The sequence below is a fragment of the Vidua chalybeata genome, chromosome 14 (genome assembly GCF_026979565.1).
Source record: "Vidua chalybeata isolate OUT-0048 chromosome 14, bVidCha1 merged haplotype, whole genome shotgun sequence".
In the NCBI taxonomy this organism is placed as follows: domain Eukaryota; kingdom Metazoa; phylum Chordata; class Aves; order Passeriformes; family Viduidae; genus Vidua; species Vidua chalybeata.
In genome coordinates, this window is record NC_071543.1 from 2,374,719 (window position 1) to 2,391,630 (window position 16,912).

Sequence of the window (16,912 nt, forward strand, 5' to 3'; positions counted from 1 at the left end):
CCTCTGATCATCAAACACCACCGCGAGCCGGTAGCTGGTCTTTTCCCACCTCATTTCGCTGGTTACTTCTGCTCTAAACGGAAGTTAAATGCAGAGACGGGGTTGGAACCACCCCAAATCATTCTGGGATTCCCTAAGAATTCATTAGGAAAGTCCCGTTGATCCTGGGATACTGCCTGCTCCTGTGGAGCCTCTCCAACTCAAAACTGACTTTAACTTCTTCACAACTCTCAGGTCACGGGAGAAGCAGCCTACTGGCAGGACACAAGCCATAAAAATCCTTTTGTGGAAAAAAAAATGGGATCTCGACTCTGTCATTACAAGTCTGCAGTGGGAATGCAGTGAGGCTGATTCACACATCTGGCTAAATGGAAACTCAACGAAGTTCTGGACTTGTCCTTTATCTACCAGTGATCTTTACAGCAACAACTAGGACTGTGTAATGTCACTTGGAGTTTTTACACTATTTCTTGTACTTTAGCAGAAGCAGAGCACAGAGAAAACCTGGAAGAGCCAGAAAAGTTTCTAGGTATGTTTATTAGACCAGGAATGCCACTGTCCAAGTGGTAATCGGGGAACAAATGCCATTACATGACCATTTTTTCAGTGAAAGTTCAGACCAGTTCATTACAAGCAGAGGCTGTTACTCCCTCCATTCACTTGGAGTTATTCTGCCAACAGGTGAAAAGCCCCACTCAATTTTAAGCGTTGTGAACACCTGTAAAGGGACAAAACTCAAGATTATTAACTCTGAAATCAAAGAAACCTTTGGACATAGGGTTATTTTTATTGTTTTCAGTTCAGAATTCTTGTTATTAGAACACAACATCTCATTCATTTTCTAATTTAAAAAGTAGAATACATTTATACTGAATATTATTTAAATGTTTCAGTTTTCTGTTTCAAAATATCTAACTATAGAAGAAAGAATCTGGAATGTAAAATCCCACCACCATACTGGTATTTTCATCTAGAAGTTTTGCTGCTGAAAGCTGTACCTGCAGAGGTTTGAAATCCCAAGTAAAATAGAGAACACTTGTGTTTCTGATACATTTCCAAATCAGGCAATAGATTTATGCAGAAATTGGAGTAACAACTCAAAATCAAGCTGGCAATTAAAAGAACTTTCACCTCTATCACATCACTATCTACTTATGTAAGAAGCTCCTAAATCCTGACCACCGAATTTCTTTCAAACGGGCAAAATTGACATTTTTAAAGTCTGCAGCTCGAGTCACGAGAGAGTGGTGACAAAACCAACTTACGTAGCCCCAGACAGCAGTGAACATGGCGGCTCCACCAAGGAGGACCATGGCTCCATATTTGTCGTGGAAGGTTGGCTCGTGCTTGCGATGAGCATGTCTGACTGCAGTGTGCTGGATGCCACGAGCTGAGGAGTGTTAACAAGTACAGAAATCAACTCAAATATATGCTCAAACCATCCCCAATCCTCATCTCCCACCAACAGAGAGGCAAACATTAGTATTAAAAGAGTAAAAATTCCGGAAAAATACTAATCTGGATTTAGAACTCTGGAATTACTCCAAAACACAGGATATAAACAAATACTTTATTTTTTTTTCAGCTCTCTCAATTTCTCTCTAGAAAGTTATTCCTTAAGACTAATTCCAGTAAAAAAAAAAATCCCTTAACTTTTTCATTAATATGTTTTCTTTTGTATTTCTCTAATAAAATATTTTGCTTAGTGCTTTGAATTTTTAGATTTCTGTATGTAAATATCTATCCTGGCAGTACATGTACCCGAGCAATGTCAGGATGAAGCTCACCATCAAATTATGGGGTTGCAGGTAGCAGGTGTGGGTAATACCTGCCTCATTCCCTTGGGATTTTTGAAGGGAGGGGAGGAAGGAAACTGAAACAACCCATGGGCATGAGATAAATAATAGAGAAAAAAAATACAGAGTGATATCTTAAGATGATGTACATTTTAAGTGTACACTATAAAACGTACACTTATTAAAGAGAAGGCAACAGTGCAAAATCAAAGCAACAGCTACAAAGGACAGATTGCCCATTAGTTGTGTACAAAATTTGATGAGAGGGTGATGTGTACACAAAGATATTACAAAATAAAACCTTTCAGTCTCGGGTCAATGGTTTGCATTTTTACCCAACCGTGATTAGAGAAGATGATGGTGATACCCATGTTCCTTACATCCCTCGCATGCTCTGCAACGCGGCACAAGGCGGTTTTTTTTTTTTTGAACACAAAAGAGCCTGAGTATCTACGGAGATAGGTTTATTGTAGGTGCCCGCACCTCGGGATGAGCACATCGTGCCGCAGGACCAGAGGAACAGACCGTGCGGGGTCTGCATCTCTGAAGGGGTAACTCTAACCTTGACTGCCCCTCGTCACCGCAGGCCAGAATGTGCCTTCACGTACTAAGCAAAGAAAGCACCAAGGAAAGGAGTCCTATGCCAAAAAGCAACTAGGGGATAAAAAAAGGCTGAAAGAAATAAAAAAAGCGGGAGGCGAAGGACGCCAGAGCCGCCCGCAGCCCCTGAGGTGCCCTCACGACCGTCCCCGGCTGCACAGCAGTCGGGGGCTGAGGAACAGTCCGCACAGGGGAGGGCACAAACCGGGGAAGACCCCGTCAGGAACCCCCCACACCCCGAGAGCCGCCCCTGTGCTTACCGACGAGACTCTGCGCGGCCCTGGCCACCGGGAACATGATGAGAGCAGCGCGCGTACCCTTGACGCCGGTGAAGAACAAAATGGTCGCGGCGGAAGTGGCGGCAGGGCAGGGGCCTGTGGGTAATGCCGGGCTCCTCCTCGCTGCGGCGGAATTCCGCGGCCGGGCCGGGATAAGCTGGCCGTTCCCTGGTTGCTCTCCGGCACCTCCCGGGTACAGACGGGCTCTCCGTATTGGGCCAGAGGGTGGAAAGAAGCTATTACAGCAGTGACGACAGTGCTAAGTATGTTCCAGACCTAATTGCAGACGCAGTGTCAGGATGGCCGAGTGGTCTAAGGCGCCAGACTCAAGGCGTTCCGCGCCTTCCCGCGGCGGGTTTGGGTGTTCTGGTCTCCGTATGGAGGCGTGGGTTCGAATCCCACTTCTGACACCACTTTTTTTTCTCCGGTCTGGGTTAAAAAAATCTGGGATTTCAGTGCAAATAGAAATCAGAAATAATTTTAAAATAAAAGCTTAAGCGTGAGTAAATCCTCTTCCCTCCCTGGGGATTCTGCATCAGAGCCTTAACCCACCACACACCTGCTGAGGCATTCCCCTGTACATTTGGATTTTAAAAACACTTGTAACATGTTACCCAGCAATTTTTAGCGTGTGTGTATAACATGAAACATGTATCTGAGGCAAGAGGGAGAACTTCATTACACTGAGGGTGGCAGAGCACTGGAACAGCTGCCTGGGCAAGGTGTGGAATCCCCTTATTGAAGACACTCAAAACCCATCTGCAAGCAATTGTGTTGTTTCAAAATGTGGATTACATAAAATTTTCTTAAGAAAGGATGTTCTTTGATGTTTAATCTTTGGGTACTTTCTAGCCTAATCAACAAGGAAGGAGATTTAATCCATGAAACAGCAGGTATCAAGCTCTAAGTGATGTCCAGATGTTGGAAAAAATAATTACTTTTTGGTAGAACTGCCTTGTTAAGGTTCAGGGCTTGACATGTTTCAATTATCTCAGCCTTAGGGGGAGGTTAATGAAGCTTGAGAAGGAGGATGTGCCACTGACCTCGGACACAAAGAATGCAGAATTTATAGCCCACAAGGGCATTTTGCAGAACTCCCACGATAAAGAAGACACTAACAAAGCCAACTCAGCAACTGGGCTGAAATCAGTTCCAGCTGATGAAAGGGAATTCCAGCAGGAGCACATCACGACCACCAACCCACCGACCAAAAAGAAGGGAAAGTTGCAACCTGTGCACTAATTAGTATGGGAAGCAAAGAGAAGCATTGACCAATAGAAGATAGAATACTAATTAATAAGAGAACTACATTACTTGTACCCAGTGAACACAAATTCTTTTGTTTGTTAAAACCTATAAGCAGTAAAAAGTTTTGAGAGTTGGTGTGCTTGATTTGTGGAACACCACTGAGCACTCAAGGCTAGCACAACTCTGATATAAATCAATCTCTCTCTGAGTGTGTAATTATTGCCCTGTTGTACACCGGGCCCGGAATTCGGTATCTTAGTGGGCAACACTGTGTCACCTGCGCCGCGAGAGCCTGTCTCGGGTGATCTGCAGAGATGCCTTTGTAATATATGATTTGGAATAAATTCGTGCTCAGGACTAAAAAAACACAGTATCCTTTTAAATGGAACCAAGTGATGGGAAAGAACAATATACACAGGATGAATTCCTGTCTCAAAAGATGGTTATTCTGAAGGATTATTCTGTCTAGAAGATATGCATTGAACGATAAGATGAATATTCGTCGCCAGAACAGGATATTCGAGGGGACTACTGTCTAACAGGATTTCAGCAATCAGAGTATTCCGGGAAAACCTCTGTTTAGAAGCACTACAAGAACATGCACTCATATGTGAAAAAGGACAAAAGGAAACAGGAGGACCCCCCCCCCCCCCCCCCCCCAGAATCCCGCCAAGTCTGGAAACAATATAAAAACGACCCTGTGAAATCGGTACCTTGTGAACTGCCAGGGGTACGGAGCTGCATAGTCCGAACCCACTTCACCCAGTACCGATCGCCTGGCTCGGTGCTGATTTGATTGTGGCTTTTCCAATTTTACTTTGATTTGGTTTAATAAATTCCTTTCATTATTGAATTGACTGATTCATTTATAACACCTTCGAACCGTACAGGTTCTGTGATGCGGCTCAGAGACCCCGAGAGCTGCCATCACCTCCCGTGCTCCCGCCACACTTTCCTCCCTCAGGGCCCGCTCCGCCCCCGCCTCACGGCTCGCCCCGCCCACCCCTCGGGGCTCCACCAATGGCGCGGCTCCAGCTCGCCGCGCTCCCGCAGGCTCAGCCAATCGAAGGCCGGCAGGGACAGTCGAGCCGGCGTCTCCGCCAATCGGCGTCTCGCGGGCGGGGCCTCACGGCCGGCGGGGCGGGGCGGGCGAAGCGGGGCGGCCATGGCGGCGCTGCCGGTGCCGCTGCTGGCGCTGCTGCTGCTGCTGCTGGCGGGATGTGGCGGGCCCGGCGCCGCGGGGCAGAGGCGGAAGGAGGTGAGACTCGCCCGGAGCCCCCCGCGCTGCGCTGGGGCGGGTTCTCGCGGAGCGGGATGAGGGCAGGACCGGCCGGGGCCCGGCGGGGTGGCCTGGCCTGGCCTCACCCCGGGTCCCCGCCCTGTGGTTCGGCCGGTTCTGAGGGGAGCCCGCAGGGAGGAAAGGTCCTCGTTTCCAGGTTCTTCAGTTCTTGTTAGGAGCACTGTACGAGTGTTGCCTTGCTAGTGTATGACATTTGCGGGCGGGAGGATGAGCGGTCTTTGGTTGTAGTCACTAAGGTGCAACTTATTTCCACGCACTTGACCTGCAGGGTTTAGAAAAATCCTCCTGTATAAGTGTGTATACTTGAGTCAGTTGTGAGTCAGAGAATAATAATTTGTTACTATTATTGTCATGGCGAGATTCTTGGGGCTGCCCTGTGCACGGTCAAGAGTTGGACTTTGATGCTCCTACTGGCTCTTTTCCAATTCAGGATATTTTATAGTGATTTCCTCTAACATGTTTACCTGTTAGTGAGTAGAGAGGTGCTTTATGATAAATGTAACATTTGTGAGTTTGTCAAACTAATATCTCTTCTTATAATGTTCTAGAATTGATTGTCTCCTTTTTAAGGAATATTTTTGTGTTAAGCACCCCAGAGTTTTTCAAATATATTCTGAATTATGGTTCTTTTTTTCCACTAGTGCTGAAAATGAAATCTTGAGGTTGGTTCCCTCTCTGGTGTTGATTCCACTGCCACAATTTTTGAAAGCTTGAAACAGTTTAATGCTTAGTATAGAAAAAGGGGATGATAGCATAGAAAAAGGAGGGGATGGAGGTGGTTGGTACAGCTGAAAGAAATCCTGCAGCAACTGTGAGGAAGGGCTGCTGAGCTGAATCTTCACCAGCCTGATGAGTGCTTAAAGCTCTGTGTGTTACTGGGTGGTTGAAGTTAATGAATTATGTTAACATGACAGTCAAAAGCTTCTGTGAATGCCTTGCAGAATTTACTGAAGTATCACATCACCTGGGTGGTGTTACGAAAAGCAGTGTACATGTTTGTTACATCAAATCTAAAAACTTCTAAGACCGTACTGTGAGACTGAAAAAAAACCCCAAAACAATAAAGTTGCTCTGACCTGATTTTCAGATGGTGTTATCAGAAAAAGTGAACCAGCTGATGGAGTGGGCCAGTAAGAGATCCGTGATCCGAATGAACGGAGACAAATTCCGGCGCCTCGTGAAGGCACCTCCCAGGAACTACTCAGTGATTGTGATGTTCACTGCTCTTCAGCCTCACAGACAGTGTGTTGTGTGCAAGTATGAGCTCCTTTAGTCCTAAATTACAACTTGGAAGTCATCTCGTGCTTTGTAGGACGCTAAATTTAAGAGCAGGGTTGCACTTTGACACAGGTGGGAGGAATATACACGGGCAAGTTACAGTAGGATTGTCTTTGCAATTTAATGTGTGGGAATTTGTAATGTAATGTGTTTGTGAGGAAACATAATCCTCAGTTTTATCTCCCTCCTAAAATAATCCCTGCTTTGCAGAAACAGTGTTTACTCTGGAGAAAGGCACAGTGAAAGCTCAACTTGCTTGCTGTAAGCTGATAGAGAAATGGTTGTAGAATTATTGCTGGCCATAGAGCTTAAATATTGTTCTTAATTAATACTGCTTGGCAGTTATTTACAATTCCAATATCCTGGATCCTTAACCATATTTTAGCTTTCCTGTATTAATCTGGAGGTGGCAGAGGTCTGTAAGGGTGATTTTTATACCTAATTCGTTGAAATTACTGGTTTCCCACCCTCTGACCTGGAAGAAAGGGCACACCTGGCCACATTTGTTGCTCTGTGGGCTGACAAATAATGAGCAGCTGAGTTCCAGTTCACCTTTCAGTAAGAATTACCTCAGCTTGTATTCATGGACTCAAAACATCTTACCCTTCCATTTAAACAAGCAGGTGCCAAATGCTTCCCCTAATGGTAGATGAGTGTTTGTGCTTAAATGATTTCATTAACACTTAAACTTTCTTTTGAACCTTAGAAAGTTAATGGGGTGGGTGTGGGATGTGTCCTAGTTTAGGGCAAAATTTGGGAGAAGACCTCCGGAAGGAGCCCCCAGAAAGCAAACCTCCCACGGCCCCTCCCCCACCTGGTTCGGGAAAGATTTCCTCGGAGAGAAATGGAAAAAAACCTGTTTATTTAACAAGCAAAAACACTCCCCAATAAAAAAAAAAATCAACACCAGATGACAAAACCCTTTCACCGTTCTGAAGAGATGACAAATTCAGAAAGTCTCTCCTGGGAGTGGTTGCCCAGCTATCAGTCTCCGGCGCTGGGGATGGCTGCTGCAGGTCACAAAATGCAGACTCTTGGTGTTTCTTGATGTTTCCCAGGTCCAGGTCCAGAGCAGGTTCAGATGGTATTCAGGAAAAGGAAAGGGAAGGGAAAAAAGAAACAGTCCAGGGTAAAAATTGGACTGCCTAGCTAAACTAACTAATAAGCAAAAGCAAGCAAGCCAGCAAGCAAGCTAGCAAACCCCAGCCAGCCAAGCCTCTCCTAGACACAGACCATGGGGGGAGGTGAGCCGGCTGATAACAAGACAAAACAATCCTTCACTTTCAGAGTCAGTCCTGAAGGCACAAAACATAATATCAGGCATAAACAGAACACACGATTTGGGATACAAACACCATACCATCACCCTAGGACAGATGTACCCATGGATGGGGTAGGTGGGCACAGCTGCTGTGGACAAACCCATGATACAGCATCTCACTTGGTGTGTTTTCCAGGCAAGCTGATGAGGAATACCAGATTCTGGCAAACTCCTGGAGGTATTCCAGTGCATTTACCAACAAGATTTTCTTTGCTATGGTAGATTTTGACGAAGGCTCAGACGTCTTTCAGATGGTAAAGTCTTTTTGTCTTCTAACACTGTTTTTAGTTTGGGTTTTGGGAAAGAAGGTAAAGATGTTAAATAATTCAGTGTAACAGTGAACAAAGGAATGAAAAGTTAAAAGCTGTCACTCTTGAAAGAAAGATGGCCTGAGCATGTTGGTAAGAATATTAACAGAACTGACAGATGTGGAATAGGTACAAGGAGTGAATTGGTTTCTTTGACTTTTTTCCCTGAGTTTGTCTCCTGTAACAACTTATGGTGTAATTCTTAATGGAATTCTTCTGTGGTATGTGAAGAGGCAAGATTGAAAGCACTGATGCCATTAGGAGCAACTATTACAATTTTTAGATTACTAGAGAATGATAAATTAGCCTTTTGGTATTTCTTTTCAAGTACCCAGCCATTTTTCTCTTCTATTAACATTGTGTGACCACCTTTTTTTTTTTTTTTTCTCCAGCTGTGAGAACATTCCATGTACATTTGGAATTGTAGGTCACATTAATAGTTCATTACAGTCTTGCAGGTGTTAATTTTAAGAGGTACTAATCTCTATTTAACAGCTATACAGTTTAGGCAGTGATACTTTATTAAATGGAAGCTTTTGAATTGGAGAGTTGAAGAGAGATGTCTCTTTATTACTCTTGTTAATTTTTTCCTTAGTGTTGCATTAAAAATGCATTCATCAAGCTATGGCCTTCCTAGAAGGCCATATTTTAGAATCATATATTGTTAATTTTCAGATTTCTTTATCAAAAGTAGTATTTGGAGAAGAAACAGATTCAAAAAAATGTGCATGAAATACAGAAATGCAAGCTGTGTGCTGCCTACTGGGGTTTTTTTTTAAAAAGTCATGGCCATTAAATCAAAGAGCTAGCTTTTCTGATTTAGTAACAATATTGCAAGCCAGAAATGACATAGAATTGTGTCACTAAATAGTCCTTTCATAGGCTGTATCCTCTGTGAACTCTCCCTGCAGCTGAACATGAATTCTGCTCCCACTTTCATTAACTTCCCTGCCAAGGGGAAGCCCAAGCGCGGGGACACCTACGAGCTGCAGGTGCGCGGCTTTGCGGCAGAGCAGCTGGCACGCTGGGTGGCTGACAGGACAGACGTCCATGTGAGTCCAGACCCCTTCCCTCAGCACCCCCTGTGCAGGGCCAGCGCCCCTTCCCTCAGCACCCCTGTGCAGGGCCAGCACCCCTTTCCTCAGCACCCTCTGTGCAGGGCCAGCACCCTTTCCCTCAGCACCCCTGTGCAGGGCCAGCACCCCTTTCCTCAGCACCCCTTCCCTCAGCACCCCCTGTGCAGCGCCACCTGGGAAACGTCACTTGTGTTCTGTGCCTTCTGAGCTGCTCTAAAGAGCTCATCTACAAAATCTAGTTCAGACTCACAACTGCATCTTTCAATTTCCTTACAGTCTCTGTGCTGGTATTTTGTGTAATGTATTTTGAGAAGATGGTAAAACTCGTGTCCTTCCTTTTCACTCTCTGTTCCTGTGGAAGAAAAACAATCTCTAAATTATTGAACACCGTAAAGTTGTGTAAAACTGAAGTTACAGTATTGGTGGAAGAAGCATTGCTTACTTCCCAAGTCGGATTTATTACCTAGAAAACACATGTATGCCATAGTTGTTCCACTCAATGTGTTGTGGGATTTTTCAGCAGGAGTGCAGGTATAATGTCTGATCCTACTGAGAGAAAATAATTCCACTGTCCTCTGTTCAGATCCGTGTGATAAGGCCACCAAACTATGCTGGACCCTTGATGCTGGGGTTGCTGCTGGCTGTCATCGGAGGCCTCGTGTATTTGCGGGGCAGCAATCTGGATTTTCTCTATAACAAAACTGGCTGGGCCTTTGCTGCTCTGGTGAGTCGTCATGACTTTTGTTTCCCTGTAACACTGAGTTTTGTAGCAGTTCAGGTTTTCAAAAGCTTCTGTATTTCAAAATTCTTAAAACTGGTAGAGGAAGAGGAAAATGAGGTACAGTTAGCTTTGCTTTTACATAGATTGGTAACATTATATGATCTTAGTCCCTTCAGCTCACTGAATGTTTGATTAGATGCCTTTTGCATAAAGTTCATAAAGTAAATTCTTAGCCTGTGTTCCAAACCAGTACATTTTGGTATGAAGTGCAAAGATATCAGGTTAAATTAAAAATAGAAGAGAATCCTTATTAAATAGCATTTCTTCTTTCCTTTTCAGTGTTTTGTGTTAGCAATGACATCAGGCCAGATGTGGAACCACATCAGAGGCCCCCCCTATGCTCATAAGAATCCCCATACGGGACAAGTGGTGAGTGTTGCCTTCACTTTCTTTTCTGCATTTCTGTTGTATTTCTGCAGAATAAGAGACAAACCAGAGTGCAAGTTCCGCTTTTGGCTTCTCTCTCTGTGAGCGAGACCAACCTCTCCTGCAGTGAGCAAGGCAAATCAACATGCCTTGCACATATCTCCAGTGGTGAAGGGATGTGATAGTTCTAAATTGCTTACAGCACAATAAAGGTATCTATAGGTTGAGTCTTAGATGCTAAAATCCCTATTGCTGAGCCTGGCAATTATGTTTGAACCTGGTCTTGTTAACTCACACACTCATCTAATGACTTCCATGTAAAACCATCTTTCCTCAAGATACTTGAGGTAACTTAATATCTAGTGACCTCAGATTTATGAAATCTCTTTCTTGGGAAAAATTTCTTTTAACATTATTTGAAATATACTGCTCTGTTCATAACTCAGAATGAGGCGCACTGTGAAAGTAGTCACAGTGTTCTGAGAGCATTGCATCTGCTCAGGTGCTTACACATCACACAGTGTTTTTTTCCATGTTTTTACTCAGGGAATTAATTTGGTGAAATGTCCTTTTGTGCCTGTTTAGATGGATCAGGCCCTCTATATTCTGTAGAAAGTGGATAAAACTTTTTTTTCCTACTTGGATACGATATCATAGCCATAATAGGGTGTTCTATAGGGGTTAAAAATGGTATTTTTTCCACAAATTTCAATTTTTCTGTTAACCTGGAAGTGAAAAACACATTAGGATGCAGGAGGGCCTAATCTTGTGGTATTTTGCTCAGCTGGACTGAGAATCTGGACCACAAAGGTTGTAGTCCAGTAAGTGCAAGTAACTTACTGTAATCTGAATGAGGCTGATTGTGCATGGTAATAGAAGAAGGATCTTTGCTTCTGTTGCAGCTCCCCCAAAAATCAGTGATCAACAGCTGAAATTATTCATGCTCCAGCTTCTGCTCTCTTCTGAAAAAAACAGTGCAAACCTCAGTTCCAGGCTCTGTAGCTGTTGTTAGTCACATCAAAGTTGTCCCCAGTCTTTTCTAAATTTTATTACTCTTTGTCTCTTACAGAATTATATCCATGGAAGCAGCCAAGCCCAGTTTGTGGCAGAAACACATATAGTTCTGCTGTTCAGTATCCTTCCTGGGAGAGGCACGTGGTTGGCGACAGATTTTTGGTCAGCAAACGCTGCTGCCTTTTCTGTGGTGCTTTGTCATGGCTTTAATTGCCACCTAACACTGATGCAGAAGCCTGTAAAACCTTTCTGCACTGACAACTGTGCTTTTCCTGTGCCTCTGATCTTTAACTTGAAAAATATTTACTGCTTTCTCACCTTCTTGTTTATGTACCAAGCAGAATACATCACTAAAGTTGTGGATCTCTTTGGAATCAGAAGATTCTTCAGGATACTCCCTGTTCCTCTGTGCATGTCTCTTTTCAATGTCACTAATTTCTTGCTTTGGTGTTGAATTCCTTCCTCTATCACTGATATTTTATTTCTTTGCTTACCTTCTTATAATCTTACCATTTGTTTGTACTAATGATGCAGGATTCTGCTATGCTGTCCAGAAAGGCAAGTGTAACTTTCAAACTGAGAGCTTTTACTTTTCTCATTTGTACAAAAAATGGATTCTTTGGGGTTAAAATTCAATGTTCTGGTTTTGTATTCCCACATGTATGTTTTGATCCACTATTTGTAGCTTTAGTAATTTCTGACTGGAGCTTTTCTTCTGTGTCTTGTCACCTGTGTCAGCATTCCTTTATGTTTTATTCAGGACCTTTTCTTGTATTTAACTTTTTAAACTTAAAACAAGCACTTTGAGAACTTCTGATCTTTTTCTATTACTGTATTTTTGATCCACTTGGTCAAATTTAAAGTAGAGACTTTTTGTTGATGTTTATTTGTGTTATTGCTATCTGTCACATTATGGACCCAAACCACCCATTGCTGGAGACATTTTAAATTATTAAATTCGTTGAGGTTTCTGTGGGTTCAAGTCACTTTCCTCCTGTGCTGAAGGTTGGCTGTGTCTGAAATGGAAAGATTCTTGATGGTCTTGATGCAGTCAGTGATAAATATTTTTCCTTTAAGGAGGAGACTTGGGACTGGACATTAGTAGTGACATGGAATGAAACCTTGGGAATTCTGTCTTTCATTCCACTGGATTCACTACTTTGCTTTGCAAGGATTCATTCTTGGCAAATATCAGGCCTTTAGTGTTGTCTGTGCTTCTTTAATTTTATGATCTTTTTTTTTTTTAATTTGAAGAATTAGAAAAGAAATATTGCCACTTAAAAGACAGCCTGTTAGATTAAATACTGCATGTGTCTTATTTGTTCTGGTGGCTGAGTTGCAGAAGCTGAATTCTTTTGAGGATTTTCCAGTGGAGAACAGCAGTAGGAGTGGACCAAACTCTCTGGGAAGGAATGCTGCTACATTACAAGCTGAGATAATAAATGCATGTTTTTAATTTTGCCTGAAGACTTTCCAGTTTATATTTTATGCTTTGCATTTATTTTCTCTTAGAAGCTGACAATATGAATGTCTTTCATTTGTTCTTTTTTCCCCCATAGTTGCTGATTTGGCTGGGAAGTGTTTGATTTTTCCAGTGAGTTTTAATGCCCCAGGTATGGTGTGGGAGCTGAATTTAGGGGACTAGGAGTGTTGTTTTGAGTCTATTGTACTTTGTTGGTTAGCCTTAAACAGCATTTGTAGATGGTGGAGTTACTTTAGGAATGGTCCTTCTCCATGAAGCTGCTACTTCTGACATGGATGTGGGGAAAAGAAAAAGTAAGTACTGATAGTTTGCTCTCTGAGCAAAGGCATATTCAGTGAGGGTGTTTGATACACCATTTAACAGAAATGCTTTTGCACTGGGGGGTTTTGTTCACTCCCCACCTCTAAGCTGAGAGAATAATTTGGATTTTTGACAGTTTTTGGAGTTGCTTAGCAAACTGCAAGATAAATCATTTTGGCAGATGGAGAGAGATAAAGATGCTTTGCAGTGTTTTGGTAGTAAGAGGGAGAAGAAGGGACTTTTCTCACAGCATTTATCTAAAATTGATGTAAAATTGGTGTTAATTTGTATTTCTCAATGACACAAGTAGAGCCCTCATCTGACCAAATCTGTAAACATTGCAGAAGGCTTTGAAAACCTGAGTCAATGAGATGTTTGCAGGGGCAGCTGTCCCATCACAGCCTCTCCCTGTGCATCTCTTGCAGTTATGTGCATTGCTGGCATTGGCTTGGTGGTGCTGTTCTTCAGCTGGCTGCTGTCTGTCTTCAGATCCAAATACCACGGCTACCCCTACAGGTATGTCAGGCTGGGGCCCTGCAGCTCCTGCTCTCCTGGCCTTTGGGGCACAGCTACACTGCTGCAGCTCTGCTGGCTCATTTGGCACGAAATACTCCTCTAAAAATCCTCCATTAGTTTCTCAGAGTAGCAAAATTAGTTGATAAAGTCAGCAGAAATAAGAGGAAAAAAATAATGAGCAAAGATTGTGGAACTCTACTTTTCACGCCATTGCATGGTATAAAATACTTCTATTTTCAGAATGATATCTCAGCCAGTTTATACTGCCAACAAATGTATTTTCCCCCTATTTTTCTGTCTTCCATATTTATCTTCATTATTAAGCCTTTTTGTGAGAACGGGGAGGATACCTGATGCTTTAAAGCTGCCCACATTTGGGGATTGCTTGTGGAAGGAGTCTTATACTGTTAGTTGACCACTTCTATCTGACTGATACAGATACCTTAGGTGTACTTCATGCATTTTATACCTTAGCTTTTATGCATTTTGAAGCAATAAGTACATGTTAAAGGACCAGTTTCTAATGATTTCACCATCTGCAATGAGCTGAGTTTGTGTGTGAAGCTAAACCCACAGACAGATATTATGCCTTCTCTAAGGCATAATAAATGTGTTCTCATTTAAAAATATCTAAATAATAAAACTTATTATTTTATGAAGACTTTTCTCAAGAACAAAAGACAGCTGAAATTATTTGCTTTTTGATAACTGGTCAGCTTTTATTCTGGTTTCTGCAATGATCTTAGGTATTCCTGCTTACTTTATTGAAGGGAAGATATGGTTGTCTTTGATTTTGAGTTACTAGATACTAATTTTTAAGTGAATTTTTTTTTACAACTGTTGTTGTAGCAGAATAAGGCCCAGCTTCTCACTCTGATTTTCTTGGCATTCATAAAAGCTAAGTGGAATGTTGCAGACCTTTGTTTCTTATAAAATCAATAAGAATGTTTGTTATTTTGCTCTTTGCAGTTTCCTAATGAGCTAAAGGATTCCAGAATCTGTAACATCAGGAAGGTGGTGGCTCTGAACTTGGATGTGGTGGAATGAGGAGCTCAACGTGTTTGGTTTGTGCTACCTCTGCTTACACTGAGACAGTTAAACACTGAACCAAAGACAACGTGGTGCCTTAAATACAGCAAGCAATTTGCTCTGAAGGACACAGAGTGTTAAGATGCAATCTCATAAGCTTTACATCTTCTTAAGCAGCTCTACTTATACTTCTAGCAAAATTCAGAACGTAATGCTTAAAACTACATTTCCATGGACTAACTACAAATGGTACTTTCCATCACTTGGATAATCTTTTTACCTTGGGGTTTTTTCCCTTGAATTATCACCTTATTTCCTGTTTGTGCATAGCAGGTGACAGCAGCTTCTCTGTCGTGCCTTTTCATGGTTGAGGAAACAGCTTCATGTACCTGGAAATCTTTTCCTTCAGCCTGTGTGCAACCCTTGGAGCATGCTCCAGGTTCTAGTGTGGAATGTGCGTATCCTAGAGCTGTGTCTCATTTTTGAGAAGAGTTCTCAACTGCTGTATGATGCAAGAGGTTGTTTCACAGATGAAGGGCGAGTTTTCAACATGTAGAACAGAGTTACTAATTAGTTAAATCTTTCTTTGCCAAATGCTGAAACTGCAATGTTTAAGTTGTAAACTTTGACTCAAAGCTGGAAAAAAATTCTTAGACTGGCCAACACTCACTCTTAAAAATACGAACCAAAAATGCAAGTCTAACTATCTGTGTGTTACATGAATTCAGAGTTGTTAATTGGCTTTCAAGTTACTGCCTAGAGCCCTGGCAAACCAACAGATGCCAGATTTGTGGTCACTATATAAGTTCTTGCATTCTCCACTTGTTTTCTCCACGTTTCTATCCTTTGGGCAGAGATGCCTGCTCCCGGGATAAATGTTGTTTCCCCAGAACACATTTGATAGCCTTACAATTGAATGTGTGTGCTGCTTGCTCTCCCCTTTTGTTTTCTCACTTCACAAAGATACTTTGCCTTAAGAATTCTTGAGTGGAAAATGTTGTGCCTCAGCAAAAACTGTTGTGCAATGCAGCAGTTGTACTACAGGAAATCTTTGCAGCCTGATTCAGCAACACTTCCTTCTGTAGGCTCTGGTGGCCTTAGAGGTTCATAGTCAGAGAGACTTTTGTCTCCTGCTTCTGCCTCTCCTCTGTCAAGGGGTTACAGCATCTGGGTGTTTGAAATTGAATCTCAGAAGGGATTGTATCACTCCCAAGCAGAATGTTATTCTCATGCAGTTTTGCTGAATTAATACACATCTCAAGTGCCTTAATGTCGCTCATTTTGTTGTTTGATGTTTCAACTTGTTGAGAATCATTTTTCTATGCCATACAGAACGATAAGCCTTACTGGAACGGATAAATTGTGTGCCTGACTGGATTTTGGACAAGTTTCAATAAAACTTTTTAGTCTAATCCATGCTCCTGTGTCTTTTGAACTTTGACATAAAACAAGCCAACCTCTTTTCTTCCACTATTGTTTCAACATGTTAATCACAGCCTGTCTGCATAGAGTAAGTAACCTGAGTATGGATGAGTAGACTGGATTAGTAGCCTGTATGTGTTTATGTGGAGGATTACAGCCCAGAATGTCAGCACTAGAGAGATGCTCATGCAGCCAACTGATAGTATAAAGATTACATGATTTTGGCTTGTCTTTGGCAGCTGTCATGCAGTGAAAATCTTGGATTCCTGGAGTTCTAGACAGATCAACTCCCGTTGTTTCTGGAGGTGGAATCTTGTTAGCATTGTAGATTTGCCTGGAACAACTCAGCAATGCTGTACTTGTGGCTTGTTTTCCTGCCTAGCTGGTAAAATGCTTCCCATAAACCTTTTCAGTTATAATTTATTCTGTCCTTTTAAAACCTTCCAGTTCCATATGGACAGGTTTAAACAGTGGCACCTCATGGAGGTGAATGCTGGAGTCATGTTTGCCTTCCACTTGAGGTGGCCACGATGTTGAGAGTTTGGGATTTTCCTCTTTTTTATTCCATGCTGAGATGAAAATAATGCTCCTTTTTTTCCAACAGTTTTTCTGCTATCTAGGCTGAAACTGAAGCATGGAGGAGGAAACAGTTGTGGTAGTGGAGCAGAAGATGGAGTACTTGCAAGGACCAGTGGCAGGTTTAGAGGGATGAATTCTGCCAGGGTTTGACTTGTGCCGCAGTTGAGCGGTAACAGCTGGCTCTGATTGCTACAGGGGGGATTCCTGGGGCCAGGGG

At 42.6% G+C, this 16,912-nt stretch overlaps 2 protein-coding genes and 1 non-coding gene across 3 annotated transcripts; 2 read left to right on the forward strand and 1 right to left on the reverse strand.

The window, feature by feature from the left end:
- Positions 1 to 518: 518 nt before the first annotated feature.
- Positions 519 to 2,780, reverse strand: LOC128795395 (cytochrome c oxidase subunit 7B, mitochondrial). The gene is made up of 3 exons (XM_053956126.1): positions 2,657 to 2,780; positions 1,266 to 1,390; positions 519 to 718 (listed from the first exon to the last, which is right to left on the reverse strand). Exons 1-3 carry the CDS (start codon positions 2,691 to 2,693, stop codon positions 644 to 646), a joined length of 237 nt encoding a protein of 78 aa, XP_053812101.1. The 5' UTR covers positions 2,694 to 2,780; the 3' UTR covers positions 519 to 643.
- A 187-nt stretch (positions 2,781 to 2,967) lies between these two features.
- TRNAL-CAA (transfer RNA leucine (anticodon CAA)) lies at positions 2,968 to 3,084 on the forward strand. Its single transcript has 2 exons — positions 2,968 to 3,005; positions 3,039 to 3,084. It is a non-coding gene; the product is annotated as a tRNA-Leu (tRNA).
- Positions 3,085 to 4,942: 1,858 nt separating this feature from the next.
- On the forward strand, positions 4,943 to 16,106 carry MAGT1 (magnesium transporter 1). The gene is given in 11 exon segments (XM_053955848.1): positions 4,943 to 4,975; positions 4,977 to 5,180; positions 6,310 to 6,479; positions 7,958 to 8,075; positions 9,041 to 9,181; positions 9,789 to 9,929; positions 10,266 to 10,355; positions 11,422 to 11,485; positions 13,068 to 13,142; positions 13,575 to 13,665; positions 14,635 to 16,106. Coding segments are annotated over 11 exon segments (1,143 nt in total). The 3' UTR covers positions 14,651 to 16,106.
- The last annotated feature ends 806 nt before the right edge of the window (positions 16,107 to 16,912 follow it).

Coding starts and splice junctions, on each gene's coding strand:
- LOC128795395 (XM_053956126.1), bottom strand. CDS start 2,693: ATGTTCCCGGTGGCCAGGGCCGCGCAGAGTCTCGTCG. Junction 1,391..2,656: donor GGCCGCGCAGAGTCTCGTCG/GTAAGCACAGGG, acceptor AACACTCCTCAG/CTCGTGGCATCCAGCACACT. Junction 719..1,265: donor TCACTGCTGTCTGGGGCTAC/GTAAGTTGGTTT, acceptor GTCCCTTTACAG/GTGTTCACAACGCTTAAAAT.